Source organism: Centrocercus urophasianus, unplaced genomic scaffold (assembly GCF_019232065.1).
Source record: "Centrocercus urophasianus isolate 14NV4802_14NV808 unplaced genomic scaffold, USGS_Curo_1.0 seq_17, whole genome shotgun sequence".
In the NCBI taxonomy this organism is placed as follows: Eukaryota; Metazoa; Chordata; class Aves; order Galliformes; family Phasianidae; genus Centrocercus; species Centrocercus urophasianus.
This window is the reverse complement of record NW_024884722.1, coordinates 29,401,271-29,422,490: the sequence shown is the minus strand read 5'-3', so window position 1 is coordinate 29,422,490 and position 21,220 is coordinate 29,401,271. Positions and strand designations below refer to the sequence as shown.

Genomic DNA, 21,220 nt, shown 5'->3' with positions numbered 1-21,220 from the left:
TACTTGGCAGCAACTCAAATGAAAACTACTCATAAAGGCTTACATGCTTTCTTGCATGCTCTAGTGTAGTACTTATCTCAGGTTTCACTGAGCTTGTAAAATTAAAGGAAAAAGTATTTTCAATGTTACTACTACAGTATTATTTTCATCATTTTAGTTTCAACTCCTTTCACACTGTTCATATTTTCTGTGAGGTAATTTATAACAAAACTGGAGCAGTTAGCATGAAAGGTCAGTTTTGAGTAACAAATTAGTTTTCTTCCTTTCCTCTAAAAAAATATTGCGACTTTCCACAAATAAGGGTCGTTGTGTTTTTTTCCACTTCGTTCACTTCTTAACCTGTTTTCACCTTGATGCTTACCAGCATTCCAAGGATTAATCACATTTTAATCTCAAAACAAACCAACAAAAAAATCCCTGAAAAAATGCAACCAAACAACTCAGTCTCCCTTCTTAAACTGGTGCATTGAAAGAACCCATTTTTTTTCCGATTACAGAAGATTTGTTTATCTACCTGTTAAACTTGACTGCGAGACCCAAGTCAGCAATACAGCATGTCCCATTCTTCTTTATCAAAATGTTTTTACTTTTCAGGTCCCTGTGTGCAATAGCAGGCTTGCCTTGTGTTCCATAGATTTCTGTGTGTAGATGGCACAGACCACATGCAGCAGAGTATGCCAGTTTGAGGAGAGCCCTGTTGTCTAGTGTAGTGCACTTCAGAAAATCATATAGTGATCCATTTTCATGATAATCTGTAATCAAGTAAAGCTGCGTCCAGGATCCAGTGCCTTTAATATCTGCAGCTATAAAACCTATCAAACACATAAAAACAAAGTTTCGATTATTTGCATGTAAGTTCTTCATGCAACACATTAAGAATTCTTAAAGCTTCCTTGTCTTAGACTGCATCAGAATATCTTTTCCCCCTTTGAACACTGTTAACACAAGAGTTCAGATTTCTCCTGTATGAGGTCCCCATTCCAGACTTTCAGCACAGAGATGGCTGACGTTTCCAACCAAAAGTATAAAGAATTACTATTTTTATAGTATTCTATTAGTATACATTAAGAGGCAGCCACCAGATAATTTCACACAGGAAGCAACATGCTCCTTAACCCATTCAGTAAGAGCTCCTCCTTCTTCACTCTAACATAAGCTCAAACAAACACTGTGCTGTTTCCTTACCAAGGATGTTTTCATGACGCATTAAAACAGTCTGGTAAATCTCTGTTTCTCTAAACCAACTGGCTTCTTCTGTGGTAAAAAACACTTTGACTGCAACTTTTTCACCCCTCCATTTGCCCATCCACACTTCACCATATCGTCCCTTTCCAACTTGCCTCACCATCTGGATTTGTTTGGCAATAGTGCGCTGAACCTGAAGAAAATGAACGAAAAAGAAGGGGTGAGGGAGAAGAGTAAATTCCAGCAATGAACCAAAGGCACCTAGGGCAAGAAGCTTGCCAAACCTAGTTACTTTGGATTTTCATCTCATTGGAAAATTAGTTCTATATTATTTTCCATAATTGTCATTTCAAACTTGCTGTTTTCTCTAGGGAAGAAATCAGAACAATTTCTTATTTAAATAAGATGCGTTCTATTTGATTCTAGATTATGAATCATACACTTCTCACTTACCAATTCTCATACAAGTATTAACTATGATGTTGAATAAAAAAACGCAAACAACTATTAACCAATAAAAAGCAAATCAATTTATCAGATAGTAGACAGAGAAAAAAAGGGAATTCATTCAGTTGCATACGTGTGTTATCCATTCAATGCATTTCCATCTTCTCCCTCTATTTTGCTGATAGCAATAGATTTCCTAACAAATAACCTGCTAACCTGCTTTTACACTTCAAGTATGAGCTTTCATACTTCAGTTTTTCTTTCATCTTCCACAGTAATCGCAAAATTAAAAATAATTAATGGATAAGCTAGGCATTAAGCACTAAGCAGATTTCATAGTAAGTGGACACAAGTTCACTGTTGGAAATCTTGGGTTTACAATTTACCAGCAATGGTAGTCCTGAGCCACTGCCAGAACTCTGCGACTGGTCAATGAGGTCTTTTAATGACTCCCCAGCTGGAATAAATGCTTCATCTTGTTCCAGGTCACGATTATAACAGTGTCTCTTTGCCATTGACTTACAATAATGCCTGCAAAAAGTAGAAGAAAAGTTGAGCTTCAAAACACTTCTTCAGACTATGCAGTAAGCTAGGAAAAAAGCTATACAAGTAGTACAAGTTTTCTTAAGAAAAGCAGATTTCACTGCACAATTTTATCCAGAAATGCAGCTTACAGAGGTTTGCTCTTATTGTTTTTTTTTCTTTCAACACAAAAAACTTGTATTATGTACAGAGGCACAGCAATTTATTGCGTGCCAGGTGAAAAATCAGCATTTTAAAAATTCAGCTTGCAGCCAATGTTACCAGTATAAACCATCACTGCTTTTGGCTTAGAGGAAAAGACTGAAATTTGAACCATGGCAGATGGGGCAGACACATACATTGTGGCTGAACCTGTTAGAATGATGCTAACCTCCATCTAAGAGCTGGAGCAGACAAAAGCAGGCATTAAACTGCACTTGTATGAGCTACCATAGCTCAGGCAGTAAATTATTTAAAAATAGCAGAAAGTCAAAAAACTTGTTGCTTAAGGCTTGCAGAAATATTATGCAAAGGTAAGTCTGACAACAAATTTAATCAACAAAATGATCAAAGATTTAAATATACAATTGACATAATCCTCTTAACTGAATGCTATAATAAAGCTACACATGGCTTATAAAACTGTCAACAATCACTTGGTACCTAGAACAAAGAATCAAAATAATTTAAGTCCCACGTTCTGAACATTTCATTTTTATATAGCAGTGCAAACTACTCTATTTACACTTATTTGAGAAATGAAAAATGTTACCAATAAATGAAGTGCTTTCCTTACTTGTAACAAAAGCAGCTAAATAAGATGATCATGACAATTATGCAGACTGCCATAGAAATTAAGACTGCCATCCAGCGAATGCTGCCATCAAAAAGTCCATCTATTAAAAAAAAAAAAAAAACCAAAAATAATTTCCAAAGTAGTTCATTAATAAAATATGTGGAGCACACACAGCTTATTCAGATTTTACCTTTTCATCTACTGAACGCTTTAGAACTGCATAGTGATGACATAAACAGTGTCCCAGAAAATGTGACAGCTCTAGAGATCTTGCAGACTATACAGCAAAAGTTCTCTTAGGACTTTCAAAGCACTGCATTTCATTTGCCATATTAAGGCTTTAAATATCCTGTGTACGCACATAAGCATGTGTAAGTGATGGAAACACAATAAAACTTCATTTCATAGCAATGAAGCAGACCTACAGGATAATTACCTAGAATTTCCTGATGTCATCATTATTTATAATACTGCTGATAAATTAAGCAGGTAATAAAGTTTCAGTACTGACAGATGACAAAACACAACACTAATAATAAAAAAAAATTAGTGCATATCTTTTGCACATCATGGCATCAGAATCAACTCACTCATTGTAAAAATGTAACCACAGTAACATTGTTGGATTTTTTTTTTAAAACCTTTTTTTGTTAGGGTTTTGGTCTATGATTATAGAATCCAGACATGAGAACAAACTGTATTTCTTCAAATACAGCTACTGACTGAAATTTAATCATTCAAAACACTCGTGGAATTGAATGAGTAAGAGATATAGTACCTTGGGTGTCATAGGTTCTCAACAGAAGTCAATTTTGTAGTAGGACCTGTTTACTTACAAAATAAGCAGATTAATATACTCAGGGACCCTTACGTAAATTCTGAACTGACAAAACTTTCAAAAGATTAATTGCTGGCAAATTATTACAAAGAGCCTACTTGAGAACTTCCCATTGCTACTGAGCATTTCAGGAATCTACACTGCTACCCTAATGGAAACACTTACTAGAGATGACAACACATAATAGGAATTCATTTAAATAGAAAAACAGTTAAGCAGAATCTAGGGTCCAACATTATACACAAGAGAATAAGGAATTTATACAATTTTTAAGGTGTTCAGTATTCTTTGAAATTCATGTGCGTTTGCAGTCTTAAAAATGGAGGTAAAAGTAGCTGGTTCACAGAAAAAGAGGGAAGTGATCAATCTACAAGAGTATGAGATTCATTTATCCATTAACACAAAGTTAATTTATTTAAAAAAAAAACAAACCACAGGCAGAGCAATTGCAGTCCAGATACTGACTATTTTAGGTGTAAAAAACAGACCATCAAAGCTATGAGGAAATGCCATATTACTGTCATTAATCACCATCAGGTTAGATAAACACAAACGCTTATGCGAAAAATCCCCAACGACAGGACGAGGGCCAATGGGTGCAAGCTGGAACATTGGAGTTTACATATAAATATGAAAAAAAATACTTATTCACAGTAACAGAACACAGGAACAGGCTGCCCAGAGAGGTTGTGGGGTCTCCTCATCTGGAGACACTGAAAAACTGCATGGACATGCTCCTATGTGACCTAATGTAGGTGGTCCTGCTCCAGCAGGGGGATGGGACTAAATGATCTTCCATGATCCCTTCCAATTCCTGACATTCTGTGATTCTGTGAATGGAACAGTTTGAGAATTGTGTGTCAGGTGAAAAATCACCATTTTAAAACTTCAGCTTGCAGCCAATGTTACCATTGTAAACCACCACTGCTTTTGGTTTAGAGGAAACAGTTTGAATGATAAGATTACTGAAAATTTGAAAAAAATTGTATTCATGAGCCTGCAATGTGCCTTTGCCACATAGAAGTCTACCTGTGTCCTCATCTGCTTTAGGCAGAGCATTGCCAATAAGCCAAGGGAGGTGACCATTGTTCTCTGTCCAGCACTGGACACATTTTGAGAACAGTTCTGGGCTCCATGCTCACAGGAGAGACACCATGGACATCACAGAGAAAGTCCAGCAAAGGGCTACAAAGATGCTTTGCAAAGATACAAAAGATGCACCTCTCCTGTGAAAAAAGGCTGAGGGAATTGGGACTGCTCAGTCTAGAGAAGAGAAGGGTTGTTCGAGTCTTAGTGTAAATAAACAGATCAGAAGATCACATGCAGATCAAGATATAAGTGAACAAGCTAAGAGTAAAAATATCGTGACTGTGGAGAAACAAACTTAGCTTTGAAATGCCAGAAAACTAGAAATAAAGAGTGAAGAATAATAAAGAGCTTCAAATCAAAATGACTTTAGGAAAAAAAAAAACCACACTACTGCAATATTGTTATTACATTTTCTCCTTGTGTTGATCAAGAAGCAGAGAACACACACAATAGCAGCAGCAATGTGAACGCTTAGGAGCTGTTTACCTGTACTATCGAGAGGTGGTAATGTTGGCTGTAAATCCTGATTGCAGAAGTCAGTCCGACAGCACTCAATCGTCCGACGTAATTGTGCTTTTGGTGAATCCTGTTGAAGGAAAATTGGAACATTCAGATTCTGAAGTGACCAGCAAGGACAAGCACTGGAAATCCTACTGATACAACTCAGCAGAAACAAAAGTTTAGGTCATCTTAATTTAAAAACACAAACAAACAAACAAACAAATCCCAGTAGAAAACAGTTCAACTCCATCATTTAATGCATGAGACCTTTACAGTGGTAGAAAAGTACCATCTAATTTCTTTGGGTGCAAATGTTAAACAAGTGTATTGCTTCTTTTTCACATTACAGCACAAAAGTAAATACATGCAATTTAGCTGGCTATTTCATATACTGTAGAATTTTTAAGGTTAGCCAACAGCAGCTAATATATATTAAATAAATATTACTCTTATGACAGAAAATCCATCTGCTTTAGAAATTTCAACTGCATTCACCATAGCAGCACTACTTGCTTCAAGAACACTTTCAGAACAATATATGAAAGATGGAATAGCATGTAACCTAACCTGAAGGTAAGACACTACTACAAACAGAAGAAGAACAATTTCAGCAGGTCATCATGATACCTCAGGTCTGATTTGCAGTAATGTTAAACTTTCACCTCTGTTACTGGAGTCAAGAGTGCTTACAAGAAAGATATTCTGAATATTCAAAACAGAGATAGCATTTTGGCAAAAATAAACTAAATAAAAAAATTTAAAAAGCGCAATATAGCTGGTGATTATCTCTATCAGCTTTGTTTAACATAAGGAATGTGACAAAGGAAAAAGGCAGTTCCTCAGCTAATGCTATATCCCCTTCTTCTAAACAAATCCCTGCTCTATTAGCTGCATCTTCAGTTCCTATTTCTGTAACAGATAAGGAGTTCTATAGGCTTTGCTCTATTTAAACACAGCAGTTCAAATTGAAAGCAAGTTATATGCAACTAATTATAAATAACCTCTCTGATAAGGAAAAAAGCTACGCATCTAACAGAAGAACATAGACATTTGCTAAATTGTGTGCGTGTTCATCTAACTTTAAGGGAACTCTTGTAACCTGTGGACATAGATGCTTAAGGTTAGTACTCTCCTGTCAAATGAACTGAAGAAAACAAGAAGTCACAAATTCAGACAATCAAAAAATCCCAAACTATAACAAGCTCTCTGGATCAATTAGTTTTACTATAAAATTGCTTCTTCAACTAAAGAAACAGCTGATAGAAGTAAAAGGTTGTTGTCCTCTGTTCATTTTGTCACCAAATTGGAACTACTTGCAGGGAGCTCTAAAAAGCCTGGATTTTACTCTAGTCTTTGCTCAAAAACCCATAAAGAATCCCAATCTCCTCAGTGGAACAGCAACATGTAAAACATTACGACTGCAGTCAAATTACAGAGATTTAAATTACTTATGCAGTTTTCCTAAATAAACTCCATGGCTATTTCCAATTTTAACAGTGTCTCCTTTTTACCTTGCATTGGAAGTCTGAACCTTCATACTTCATGCAGCCAGAAGCAAGTGTTGGTTCCCCATGTTCATCTTCCTCAATGATAGCAAAGCAATGCCCATTAGTTCTGGAATAAACAAATTAGATGTGTTTTACCAACCTGTTTGCTGTCTGATATGCAGCATTAGACGACTCTGAATTAATTAAGCACTGCAGTTTCTAAAACAAAAATAACTGTCTGTAGTAGTGGCTACCACACAGTTTGAGATCACCATTCCTTCTCCCCTCTCCCAGTATTTTCAAATAAAAGACTGGAGGGATATTTCCTCTCAAATTTCTGCCTTTACACTCCAATTTTCCCCAACTATTTATTATTTTTTTTTTAAACCAATCACACAGACAGTTGTTCAGAAACAACTGAGGAACGTGGATGTGCAGAGATGAAACCAAGCAAGCTCACTGGTTTACAAATTTATGTTTAAAAAAAACCCCAAACAACAAAACCCCCAAATTCCCATGTCTCTTCTGTGAAACTCCTTCAATGAAAGACACTACCAAAGAGTAAACAACATACAAACAGCATCCAAAATGTAACTCTGAGCAGAACGCTCACAACCAGTTTCTGAATAGGACTGTTTAAATTAAGGTAAAGAAATGAACAGTGTTATTTCAGAATAATTGTTTTATTCCCATTAGTCACTTCAGATGGAAAAAAAAATAATAATGAAGGCCTACATTGACTTTATACAGTAGAGGGCGATAAAAAGCAAAAGAAAAGCAGTAAGGGAATTTAGAGATAAAAAAAATCTGAGTGATCTATGAACATTTTCTAGCTGGAGAACTATGTTTCTAAAATACTATGTGAATTTATGTTTCAGAATGCATTATCAAGATTTGATCCATAAAAGCTACATTATATGCCAAGCAACAGCTTTAGAGGCTCTTAATATTGTAAATAGTCAAATTTCATTAGAAAGCACAATACTTGCTATGATCTATCTTTAGATCAGTTCTTAAGGACGAGTTTCCACGTTTCTTTAAAGATGGAAAGGTGAATAAAAAAACAGAAGACAAAGAGTCAGGAACAATCAAAGAAATGAAAGTAAAAACATCAAACATCCTAAGGGGGCATACAATCAATGATCCTTGTAAGATACCTGTGCCTTATCCAAGTTAAAGCTACCCAGCTGCTCCTATGTTCAAAAACTTTTTTTAAAGCCTGTCTTTCCCTCACCCATTTCTATACCTTAAAATATAACATGAAAAATAGTCAGTAAATGCACATGTAACACAAACTCTTTTTTTTTTTTAACTGAAAAAATATTTGACAGTAACAGGCAATATAATCAAAACAGAAGGTTTAGATTTTCATTATTTAATGTTTACCCAGTTCTAAAATGCTACAGGTCACTTAAAAACTCAGTTTTTCCAAGCAGTTGCTGGGGCAAAATGACTCGTTGCAAATGGTTCTAGTAAAAGCAGCACTGTTTATATACAAACGACTGTGGATTTTAGCTCTCAGCTTCTCACAGTACCACTGAATTACAACCAAATCACCTGACAGAGCCTGATTCAGCACAGTAGAGATACTTCACGCCCTCAAGAGCAAAAAGCCTCCTCAAAGAGCCTGTTTTGTCCTGTGTACAATACTTACATGCATGTGTTATTAATAGCATCATCTGGACAATGTCCTGAGCAGTAGCACTTAAGAAATGGTAAGGTGTCTTCTGGAGCAAGTGTTACCCCATTTCCTTGTTTCTTTTGGTCAGGATTTGTCTTCATTCCTGTGCCATGGAGCATGCTGTCTAGATTTTGTCCTAGACATTTAAATAATAAAAATAAAAGAATATGTATTTTCTGCAACTCTGAGAACTGGTTAGGAATTTCAGAGAAAAATCTGCTACAACAGAAAGCTTTTATTATCATGTAACTGCATTATACAAGATATTAGAACCTGAGAATGACACAACTTCGAGTTAAACATTCTATTCTAGAAACATCTAGCTCATATTTTGTTTCTGAGCAGCAAATCACAATCTTAGCCACAATCAATAGAAACAGGATATTTTTTCTTTTTGAGGTGGAGCAGAAAAGCAGTAATGCAAGGCTGGTAAGAATTTTCTGCAGAAAGCCTTTCTCATTCCTGTGCTCAGAAAGCCAAGAGGCTGGCTGCTGGGTAACCACAACAGCATAATTTTATGCATGACCAAACACACTTAATATGCAATTTTGTAATTCTCTGAACTGAAGTCATTTTTTATGGACTCACGGTCTCACAGAAGAGCATTAATAACTCCAGAATCTCTTGGGTTTTTTTGATCTCTGCATGCATTAGTACTTCAAAACAGAGCTAAGGTAAATCTTGCTTGCAAATTAGATTTCCATAAATGACATGAACATTCTCACAAATGAGCTTTCAGAGAACAAAAATAGGGCTAAATAATGTTCCCAAGTAGCCTTCAGTTGCTTAGCATTAGTAGACTTGAGCATCATTTACTCTACTTTGTATTATGAAAGTGCTTTTCTGAATGTAGGAATTCATAAGAAAAACATCATCTGTCTTCTGAGGAAGAACATCCAGAAAAAAAAATCTGGAACTGCCTCAATTTGGAATATGCTTTGTGACCACTATGAGAGATGATCTTCATCTGTTTCCTTCAGCTCTACTGCATGTAACATCACCATGAAAAAAACTTTTTCCAAGAGTTGCCCCAACACTATTCTTGGTATTTTAAGTCCTCAAAGTGCAAGCCAAACAAAATCAGAACTGTGAACAGACTCACCTGCACTGACCAAATTTACAGCCAATCTGTGTGAGATGCTTACTGTGTAATAGAAAAGAGCAGCCAATTCATACTGATGGAAGCTTTTAAAAAATCAGTTACAACCCAGCAAGTGCAAGTACCTCAGTACCTCTCAAATAGGTCTGTCACAATGAACACTTTCAACGTATCGCGGAATAAAACAATTTGGAGGAAGCTCATGGTTTCATAACAGATTCTTGGGGCTTCTTGGTGAACTCCTAGATCACTAACTGTAGAGAAATGAAGACGTTACTCTAATGTTGCACTGTGGCTGAGAGATGTGCAAAGAAGACTGGTAAAACGTGAAGCTATCACTTTCTGCACGACTCTGTTCTAACATCCATTGTCAAAATGTGTGAATAGTAGTGTTCTAAATATCTAAATATGTTCTAAATACAGTAGGGAGCGCAGCCCCAACTCAGCTATTTCACTGTAAGTGAATCTTCTTCAGATACAATTAAGAGTACCTTCCTATTCTACCTAAAAACTCAGATCGCTTAGCCATGTTTTATTTGAAACAGTTTTCAACAGTACTTCAGCAACATCCATGCACACCACCTTTACTTGTGCAACAGGTATTTCAGATTTAATCAAAAGGAATTCTGCACTTCTCAAGTGCCCACTCACACACATCTGTCCTTTCTCTCTTTCTACAGCTTTCAGCCCAGCAAAAACTGTAAGTTCATTTTAATACCGTGCTGCAGATGTTACACAACACTGCTCTCACTTCCGAGAAATCCTGACCTGCTCAGAGAAACGGTAATTCTACTTACTATTTACTTGAAGGAAAAGCCACTGCATAAACACAAATATTATTTTTCCTTCTTATTTTGTCCAACTACCAAGACATATTTCCTTAATTTAGGAACTAAATAGTTAATATTGTAAAACCCCTTATATCTTCAGGGAAATTCCACATGTTCGAAGTCTGAATACTTTACGACCTGCATCTCATCCATCTTCCTACTCTGCACATTAAATGCATTTTTTCAATTTGTTAGAAGATACCAAGCCCATTAATGTAGGGCTGCTCCCAGCTCTTATGAGAATAAACAAAATATGAAACTGCAATTTGTAATAGGTTCAGGCTAACATAACCATATAGTTCCCCAGAACTTTTTGACAGAAATATCTATAAATTATCGAAGGACAGTTTTCATTTTCCTTGCCAGTGTAAAGGTGCCATCTAAATTTTAAGCCCTGTCTGGCATTTTTCAAGCAGTATTATTTTTCCTAAACTAACGCTGCAGGAAGACTAGTGTCTACCAGTCTTTCATAAATACAAAATAATAAAAATAAAATACATTTTTCCTCTTAATTCTTTAGGGATGATTTACATAGCAAGATTTGTGAAAAGCGGGAAACGTCATTCCTATTTACAAGAAAGGGAGGAAGGGAACTACAGGCCAGTGAGCCTCACTTCTGTGCCTAGAAAGATCATAGAGCAGATCCTCCTGAAAGGCATGTCAAGGCACACAAAGGATGAGCAGGTGATCCAAAACAGCCAGCATGGCTTCACCAAGGGAACGCTGTTCCTGACCAATCTAGTGGCTTTGTATGATGGAGTGATGGCAACAGAAGGTAACTGATGTCATCTACCTGGATTTCTGCATGGCCTTTGACATGGTCACCCCACAACATCCTTATCTCTAAACTGGAGGGAAATAGAATTTGAAGGGTGGACTATTCAGTAGATAAGGAACTGGTTGGAAGGTCACAGCCAGAACCAAATGTCAGTGCTGGTGAGCTCAAACATTCTCACACAACCACAGAGAAGCTGATGAAACTTCAAGCCAACAGTTTAGCATTTCCTCCATACCGCTGCCACATTGCCTCATATGTTCTGTGTTTACTTCAACCAAAATTATGCCTGTGATTTCATAATCAACTATCCTCCACAAATCAAGCTGTAATGCTAGAACTAGTTACTGAATTCAGAGAATCATAGAACAGTTTGGGTTGGAAGGGACATTTAAGATCACCTAGTTCCAACTCCCCTGCTATAGGCAAGGACATCACCCTCTAGATCATGTTGCTCAAAGTCACATCCAGCCTGGCTTTGAATGCTTCCAGGGAGGTGGCATTCACAACCTCACTGGTCAACCTGTTCCACTCTCACAGTAAACAATTTCTTCCTAATATCTAGTCTCAATCTACCCTCTTCCTCTTTATAACCATTTCCCCTCACCCTCGACTCACCCTGTTGCTACCTCCCCTTATAAAAAGTCCTTCCCCATCTTTCCTGTAGGCCCCCTTCAAGTACTGGAAGACTGCTGTATGGTCTCCTTGGAGCCTTCCTTCTCCAGGCCGAAGAGCCACAGCTGTCTCAGCCTGTCCTTGTACAGGAGGTGCTCCAACACTCTGATAATCTTCGTGGCCCTCCTCTGGACCTGTTCCAACAACTCCATATCCTTACTGTGTTGGAGGCTCCAGAACTGGACACAGTATCCAGGTCTCACCAGAGCAAAGTAGAGGGGCAAAATCACCTCCCTCGACCTGCTGGTCACACTTCTCTTGATGCAACCCAAGATACGGTTTGCCTTCTAGCTGCAAGTGCACACTGCTGGCTCGTGTTCAATCTTTCATCAATCGACACTCCCAAATCTTTCTCCTCAGGGCTGCTCTCTGCCCTGACCCTTGGTCTTGTTGAATACGATGAGGTTGGCATGGGCCCACCTCTCAAGTCTGTGCAGGTCCCTCTGGATAGCACCTCTTCCCTCTAGTGTGTCAACTGCACCACTCACTTGGTGTCACCTGAAAACTTGCTGAGGGTGCACTCGATCCCATTGTCCATGCTGCCTACAAAGATGTTAAATAGTATTGCTCCCAACACCACCAATCTCCACTTGGACATGGACATCAAGCCACTGACCACAACTCTCTGAGTGCAACCATCCAGCCAATTCCTCATCCAGAGAGTGGTCCATCCATCATATCCATTTTCCTCCATTTTGGTGACCAGAACGCCATGCAAACCAGTATCCAATGCTTTGCACAAGTCCAGGTAGTCCACTCAAGTTGTTCAGAAGTTTTCTGCTGAATTCATAATAGTATCCCTTTCCTCTAGTTTATACTGACATTATACATGAAAACACTTTCATTCCAAAATAAATTATCCTTAAAATGGATTTTTCCTAACAGAACTATAGTACTCTAAATACCTCTTATGTTAAATAGGTCTTCCTTAGAAAAAAGGAGATATTATAGCCAGGGCCTGTCACCATTCTACTGATGAGAAGTTTCCAAGATGTACTGTACACAAACCTTGGTATAATGGGCACAGATTGAACAAAATAACAGCACTTTCCATTAAAAACACAGTAACACAGAAAATTAGTGTTATGGGTACAAATAAAGTATCTTCAATACTTCTACGAGCTCTGCATTCTGGTATTTTTAACCTTTAAGTTTCTATAGAGCTGCCTTTTTTTTTATTTTTTTTTTTTAAATAAATATGTCAAGCCTGTGATCTCTGAAGGCCAGGCATGTTATAGGCAGCTCCACCTAGCAGAACTGGCTCCTTAAAAAACAAACAATGACAACAAAACAAAAACAACAACAAAAATCAGAAGTTCCCAGACTGCTTGTTTAAAACCCTTGACTGCCACCCTCTGGCTGCCCCAGGAGGTATGCCGCACAGTTTAACATAACAGCGCTTCAACCAGCAATACCAAACCTCTGGTCCTACTTCCCTTCCCCAGAACAGTCACTTCTGAAGAATACTCTCTGTTCATGTATATTAAATACAAGAGAAAAAGAAAAAAAGATTTTACTTCTAATTTACTTTAAAAAATTAAAAAAACCCAATTCACTGCATTACAGCTTATATTAAGAGTACTTTTGAAAAACAAAGTTAATCTCAAATTTAGCCTAAGTAAGATACAGATATATATACTCTCTTCATAATCCATTGAAGTAACTTAATCAGAAGAAATATTTACCAATAATTTAACAAGTTTTAATTGACAATAATTTAACAAGTTTGCTGCCAATGTTTTAAAGATATATGGAACCATGAGTTGGGAAGAACACAGGTAAACAGAAATATGACGTTCCTAAGCAATAAATCAGACCCTGAAAAATTAAGTTCCTTCTGCAGATTTTAGAACATACAGATTTTTTCAGGTTAGTTACTGAACTTAAACACAAAACATGAAATTCATAAAGTGCATTAAAGTTCAATAAACTATTTTCAACACAATAATTTTCAATCATAGAATGGCTTAGGTTGGAAAGGATCATAAAGATCACACAGTTCCAAGCCCCCTGCCATGGGCAACTGTCACCTACCAGATCAGGCTGCCCAGGGCCCTCCATCCAGCTTGGTTTGGAATACCTCCAGAGACAAGGTGTCCACAATTCCTGTGGGAAATCTGTTCCAGTACTTCACCATTCTCGGAATAAGAAAAATTCTGCCTAACAGCTAACCTAAATCTCCCCTCTTTTAGTTTAAAGCCATACCCCCTTTTCTTATCACTATCAGACCACATTGAAAGTCAGCCCCCCTCCTGCTTATAAGCCCCTTTCAAGCACTAGAAGGCTGCAGTGAGGTCTCCCCAGATACTTCTCCAAGCTAACTGAGCCCAAATTCCTCAATCTTTCTTCACAAAAGAGGTGCTCCAGCCCACTGAGCATCTTTGTGGCCCTCCTCTGGACCTCCTCAAACAGCTCCATGTTTTTCCTTCACGGGGGACCCTAGGCTTGGACACGATACTTCTGATGGGGCTTCACAAGGGCAGAGTAGAGGGGGACAACCCCCTCCCTCTCCCTACTAGCCACTCTTTTAATGCAGTCCAGGATGCAGTTGGCCTTTCTGGGTTGCAAGCACACACTGCTGGATCATGTTCAGCTTTTTGTCTACCAGGATCCCCAAGTTCCTCTGTGCAGGGCTGCTCTTGATGAGTTCTTCTCCTATCCTGTGCCCATCCGAGAATGCCCTGACCCAAATGCAACACCTTGCACTTGGTCTTGTTAAACTTCATTAGATTTTCACATCCCCACTTACTGAGCTTGCCGAGGTCCCTCTGGATGGCATCCCTTCATTTTATTGTGTCAGCTGCACTGCTCAGCTTGGTGTCATCAGCAAACTTGCTTAGGGTGCACTTGATACAACCATTCTAGCTAGTTGATAAAGATATTAAGGAGCACCACTCCTAAGACTGACCCCCTAGGGAACACCAGTCATGACCAGTCTCCACATGGACATAGATCTCTTGACCATACAAATAACAGGAAGCATGATACTGAAAACAAACATGAACAGATTTATTTTCTGTTCACTAATTGACAGCACCAACTTTAAGTCTTAATACTGAAGAAGGTTTTAAAATTTAAGTTTCAATAAAATTTTCTTCATATATATTGAATGCAATTTTTTTGTTAACTAATTTAGATGATCTACTATACTGGTGTTCCGCAGTGTGCCTGAGGAACATACAAAAACGTGATGAATCAGATGTCTAATATTACATTATAATTATATCCAAGTTTAAAATTTAGGAGAACATTTTTAAGTATACTTGAAGCTACTTAAACAGCCCATTGCATACTTTGATTAGTTCTGCTCATTATGGAACTGCGTAAAACAAGGAATGCTACTCTGAAGTAAAACTGGTTCTGTGAACTGAAAACCTGCACTAGCAGTAAGACAAATACCCATTTACTACAGTGCTTAATTGTAGTTGAAGGTGATGAATTCTTGCCTAAGATAAGCAAAAGTAGCTGGTTGTCTATGTAAAGCAGTAGTGAATGGAGACTAAGTTACATCTATGATGATATCGTAAAGGTCTTCCACAATGAGAAAAGAAATACAGAAATGGCTTGTGCCTTTTGTTTTTTAAATAAAGGCTATTAAATTTAATCCTCTGCTATTCACATCCATTTCTGATCATTTCTCAGCCAGGGCAGTGCTCCATAAGCTAAAAAGAAGATGCAATCCTCTTTCCTAAGATAATACTTGTAACTATCAGCTTATTTGTTCCACATTGCCCTAAACCAGATTCCCCCAAGAATCCAAAAAGTGTATAGACGACTGGGTCTTTGTTTTGTTTTTTTCCTTCTGTTTTTACCCCCTCTCCCCCAGTACATTTCATGTGTTTGAAGACAAGCCTTTAGGCAATTTGCATCAAAGAAGCAACATTTCAGGTAGCTCAATTTTCTCAGGGCTTTCAGAACTTTCTCTGTATTGATGTGAAAGTCAAGAGATATTCTTAAGAGTAATTCCTTCTTCAGAGGCAGATTTTTTTTTTAGAATACAGAGTATTTCAAATTAATTAAGTGAAATTTATTATTATAATATAGTAGAAAATATTCATTCAAGCATTGTTATCAGAAAGAATGTAGTTGAATTTTAAGTCACTTTGAGATCTCTATATTTATCTTATTTCTATTTGTAACTAGGGAGATATGAAAGAGAAACAAATTTGTTTTTCCAGTTGGTATTGTTTTTGAGTAAAATGCTAGTGGAACAAGCTCTACTACAAATTACTATATCTGAGAATAATCCAGAGTGGAACAGATCTTTCAGATGTCTCTGATACCACTTGGTCAAAGGTGGTCCAACCTGTAAGTTAGACTTGGTTGCTCAAAGTCTTCCAATCAAAGTTTGGACAGCCCTAAGGACAGGTAAGGCACAGCTTCTTAGGCAGCCTGTTCTATGCTTGACAAATTTTATTTTTCCTGATTTCTCTCCAAAGTTTCCTTTACTGAGATTGCTAGCAGGAATAAATTTGTAAATAGAAGTGAATCTGTACTCTAAACTTCAACTACATGCAACCTAAGCTATTTCTGTCTAAACAGATTCAATTAATTCTTGTTAATTAAAAAATTGCACATTCACAATAGGATGTGGGACTGGTATTAAGGATTTCCCTCTCCCGGGTTAACTAAGATGTGAGAATCCTACATTTCTGATTGTTTTATTGCCTACAACCTTGAAATATTCACTACAATTGCAAAGCTTCAAATCAAGCCCCTTGCTCCTCCTCAGACCCAAAGTGCGTGCATGCACAAGAACTTTAGCCTTAAATACTTTCGACGAAGTTTTGCACGTATCCAGAGAGGGGACTTGTGTTCCACAAAACTTTAGCTGTGAACAAGTGAGCAGAACAATACTGCAATAAGCTGACAGATGATCTGCCCTGCACAGAAGCATTCCTCATTATTTTAAGACAGTGTAGCTGACCAGCTCCTCCACAGTCAATTCAAAGAAAACACTTTTGTGTCACAGCCTTGCCAGGCTGCCCCTTGCCACACCAAAGCTGCAATCAGCACAGATAGCATAATATATTTCCACTGTTCATCTGAAATATCATTTATATGTATTGCTTAGGAAAGCCTAGTGATCTGTGTAAACATTTCTCCCCATGCAGGTTAGAAGCTAGGGCAGTTCCCAGATAAAAATTATTAAAATAGCTTCACTGATACCATTGTAACTAACAAGAATGGGATTCTTATCCACCCATCAGAACAACGTACAGCCAACTTACTTTCTTTCCCCCTAACTAATTGTAGTCTTGACAGTTATTATAATACTAAAATTTATAATCTTAAAAGTTATAAGCTTCAACTCTGTATCAAGTCCCAACAAGAAGACAGGCACACTGGTTTTCTTTTTAATTTAACCTAATTCAAGAGAGGAATAGAAGTCCTAGTGATAACCGTATCTCCAGAACTTATTGGTAATTCATGACCAGACAGACAATAGACTCACAAATACTTCACTAACCAAAAACCAGGCTATTATGAACACCATGTAGCCTCAGCTCATCCAACTGAGTGAGCAGAAATGGTTTGTTTAACGCTGAACTGTCTTGGCTGTTGTGTTAAAAAAAAATACGGAGAATTCCACACTGCAGCTTCTACAGTGGGTCAAATTTGAAGGGTTCAGATACACATATAGAAAACTGAAATCCAAGAGGTCACAACACAGAATTTCTTCAGTTTTACTGCTCATGTCAGTTTCTCTACAGTGTATCTGTGCTGGCATCTGCTCTATTCAAGCAATTGCAGTTCTATACTCCATAATCTAACCTCCACGTGACCACTATCATCTTCCCTTTTTTTTTCTTTTAGTAGGTGTTTGACACGTCAGGCAGACATACCAACCTGCCTGAAAAAGAATGGTCCTCGGTGTTTGGTGAGCATAGAGCTCACCAAAATATACACAACAAAACAACAGCAAACAGAATGCATACTCAGTTACAGATGAAATACAAGGTTTTTTCCAGCTTGTATACAATTACCTTGAACATGGAGAATGATAAGCAGATAGGCTCCAAGCAATCGCTCACAAACTCTCAGTCGAGTCATTGTTCACTTTTAATCCTTCCTGCGCAAGGCAAGTGGCCCTTCTGCTTGACAAACGTTAAGCTCCGTCTGTTTGGTGAAGCCTAATACAAAACTGCAAGGATGATTTTGTAACTTCTCCAACTTCGTTTCCTGAAAGATACAGTAAAATAGTGTTCAGTTACTACTTGCATTTCTGAAACAAGGAAAGAAGACTTCAACATTCTCCATCACACTGAAGATAACTAGGCTGCTGCAAAATTAAATTAAGGCAGTGGATGTTTATTAAGATCAGTAACTAAAAATATTAGTAATAGTTAGGATTTTCTAAAATAACTAAGAACCAGACCCACAGCAGTTTTAATGGCTGAAACAAAATTATGATGTTTGTTAACTCACCAGTTGCCATCATAATTTTTTGACTCACACAGCTATCACAGGCGCTATTTAACAGATTAACATGTAAAATTAGATTGAATAAAAAGTTTTAAAAAGTCTTTTCCAGAATAAAAAGTCTTTTTCAGACTTTTTTTTAAAAAGTCTTTTCCAGACTGCAGTGGTCAAATACCACTCCTTTATTAAGTGCAGTAGTTGATTGTGTTCTGCTGAATGAACTTTTTACAGTGATTAAAAAAGGAAGTGTAATTAGGCCTGAGAAGACTTGAGAGCAGCTCAAACACCTAAACATTGCAGAGAAACAAAGGCGATTTTGTAGGAGGAAGATGAGAACCCCGAATCCGCCTTTGTGCGGCCTCTTGTTTCGGCGGGCCTGACCCCCTGACCCCTGTCAGCCCGGCGCTGCTCATGAATGCAGACCCTCGCATTTGTGCTGCAATTACTGCTGGTGGCCGCTTCCACCAGAAATAACTCAATCTGTCTGCCGTAAGACCCGAGAACTTTTCATTTTAATTAGTGTTTCAGAGGCATTCACCATGGAGGGAAATTAGCGGCAGAGCCGGGAGGTGTCTGTCACTTCAATTGCGGCGGGAAGGGGCATGCAGCCTCCGACCCGTGCCCTACTTTTCACACATCTCTGACTTCTCTCTAATGAAGCAACAAAGCACTTCGGTGCAGGCGGCAGCAAGGCCCTGAGCTGTGGGCTCAGAGCAGCCTCAATGTGGTGCGGGCTATAGGGGAAGGCAGGCAGCATCGCCCTCATGCTGCACGAATGGCAGCGTGCCTTGCTAACGGCCCCAGTGCTCTGAGCTCCAACAGCCGCTGTCTCTAGAAACGCAACAGCTTACAACCCGTGTGCATCTCCTTTCTTTAATACTTCAATTTTCACCACGCATAAGTATGCGCATCAAAGTACATGTAACAAAATGACACAAAGAACATATCCTTTTTCCCAACTCCCAATTATTATATCACTGTAACCCTGGAATGCTTATCACCGTTTAAAAGAATATCTCAAAAATGGAAACTAAAACCCTGCAGGACTGCAACTCCCTTCTGTCCTCCTGAAACGTATGCACAACGCCCTCACATAATTGCTAGCATTACCTTGCTGCCGCTGCCAGCGTCAGTCCAACCCAGCTGGCTCAAGGCACTGGCAGACAGGCACTACGAAACTTGCTGTACCCACAATGACAACACTTCATGGTGTGGCAGGGAAACTTAAGCTACACCGAAGAAAAATCAGAAATTCAGCATGAAATGCCACAATAGGAAATATGTGAACATGTCTTGTTCTGCTGCCCGGGCTACAAAAGCAACAAACAAGCGTCAAAAACCCAGTATAGGCAGGTTGGGGCAGTCTTCTCAGTCATCACAGTAAAACTCAACAGAGCTTTTCTGCCACACTATCAGAGCAGATTTCAGACATTTCTCACCCACCCTTTGAGCCGTTTCTTGTTTTCATTTCAGTTTCTGAGCTGAACTATGCCAAATAGTTCTCTAGAAACCTTTATTGTTCCTTCTCAGAAAAAGGAAATTGCCTGACAAGATTTAGTTCTCAACACTACCTTGCACTCTGATAACTGATACAACTGCCACATAGTTTAACAGATTGAGAATGTTATAAAACAGACTAGTTATTCTAGTACTGTACTAGAACTATATACTATACCACACCCCTCAGTGTGAGAATTTCTTCCTCTGAGAATATATTTCATTAAAGCAAGACAAAAACACGACAACAAAACCACATTTAACAAAACACAAAGTGCCATGGTTACATCTCTCCTGAGCTGCTGCTGGACTGCCAGTAACAAGGAAGACTGCAGCCACACGGCAGCACACCAAGGTATGCAGTAGCTGGAACATCTCCAAAAACTGCCCGACTATTAATAGACTGATAATAGTGTAGAAGGACACAACTAAGGGAGCGCTTCAAATGTGTTAAGGCACCAATTAACTAATAGAGTGTTTGTCAACTCAGTTACACTGAAGAAATTCAAAACCACAAGCCAACCAGTTGATTCCAAAGTCTTTAATCTCTTTTTTTTCCTATTATAGCTATGAAGAAGCATTCAACTACAATCTTTTTGAGTGATTTGTTCATAAATCAATGTGCAATTTGTCTACAGAGTAGATTATTATCCCTCCTAAAAACATTTAAGATAATGCTTTGGTTATTATAACTGTGGCTTTTTTTTTCTAATTGGATCTCAGCTGTGAATTCATGAACCAGGATGGTCATCTTAGCCTTACACCTTGTATGACTCCAAAAATAGCAAGCTAAAGGACACAAAATGTGTCATGTGGTCCAAGGTGATTTTTGAAGTAGAAAATCTAGGAGTAATTGTTCTTTAGATGTGGTTTTTAACAGCTTGACCCCAATACCAAAAGAGCTGCACCATCCCTAACTTTCAATAAAGTATGACAGTACGCAACATAGCACCAAGATAGTGCTCTAAAAAGAGAATATATGAAATGTCAAACAATGAGAATTAGAACTTAAGTTCATTTCAACACACAAGATACATTTCAAAACATCTGCTTTAGTACATAAAGTACCAGATAAATGTATTTGGCAAAGCAAAATTGAAAAACATTCATTGTGGTCCCTGCACATAATGGGGGCAAGATGCGACTTAGGTAACTATAAACATGCTACCTCAATCATACAAACAGCTTCAAACACAACCTTGAAGTAGAACAGAATGCCAGACTGTCAGTCAGATGCAACAGCAACTCTTCTACTACAAATATTAGAACTTTAAAACACACCTGATATGATGACACAGACAATAGTTAATTTGGTTGAAAGAACAACAGTAAAGAATTCAATGCAGAGCAGACAATAATTAGTTCTGAGAATGGA

General features: G+C 38.0%; 1 protein-coding gene across 2 annotated transcripts in view; it reads right to left on the bottom strand.

The window, feature by feature from the left end:
* BMPR1A (bone morphogenetic protein receptor type 1A) overlaps positions 1 to 21,220 on the bottom strand; it is a 78,957-nt gene that overhangs the window by 7,079 nt on the left and 50,658 nt on the right. For both annotated transcript variants that reach the window (XM_042817674.1, XM_042817675.1), the window contains 8 exons: positions 17,913 to 18,108; positions 8,520 to 8,682; positions 6,890 to 6,992; positions 5,364 to 5,463; positions 2,951 to 3,050; positions 2,019 to 2,163; positions 1,186 to 1,378; positions 515 to 812 (listed from right to left, as the gene is read on the bottom strand). In XM_042817674.1, the coding sequence (XP_042673608.1) occupies positions 515 to 812; positions 1,186 to 1,378; positions 2,019 to 2,163; positions 2,951 to 3,050; positions 5,364 to 5,463; positions 6,890 to 6,992; positions 8,520 to 8,682; positions 17,913 to 17,979 (1,169 nt within the window). In that variant the 5' untranslated portion in view covers positions 17,980 to 18,108. The remainder of the gene's footprint in view (positions 1 to 514; positions 813 to 1,185; positions 1,379 to 2,018; positions 2,164 to 2,950; positions 3,051 to 5,363; positions 5,464 to 6,889; positions 6,993 to 8,519; positions 8,683 to 17,912; positions 18,109 to 21,220) is intronic.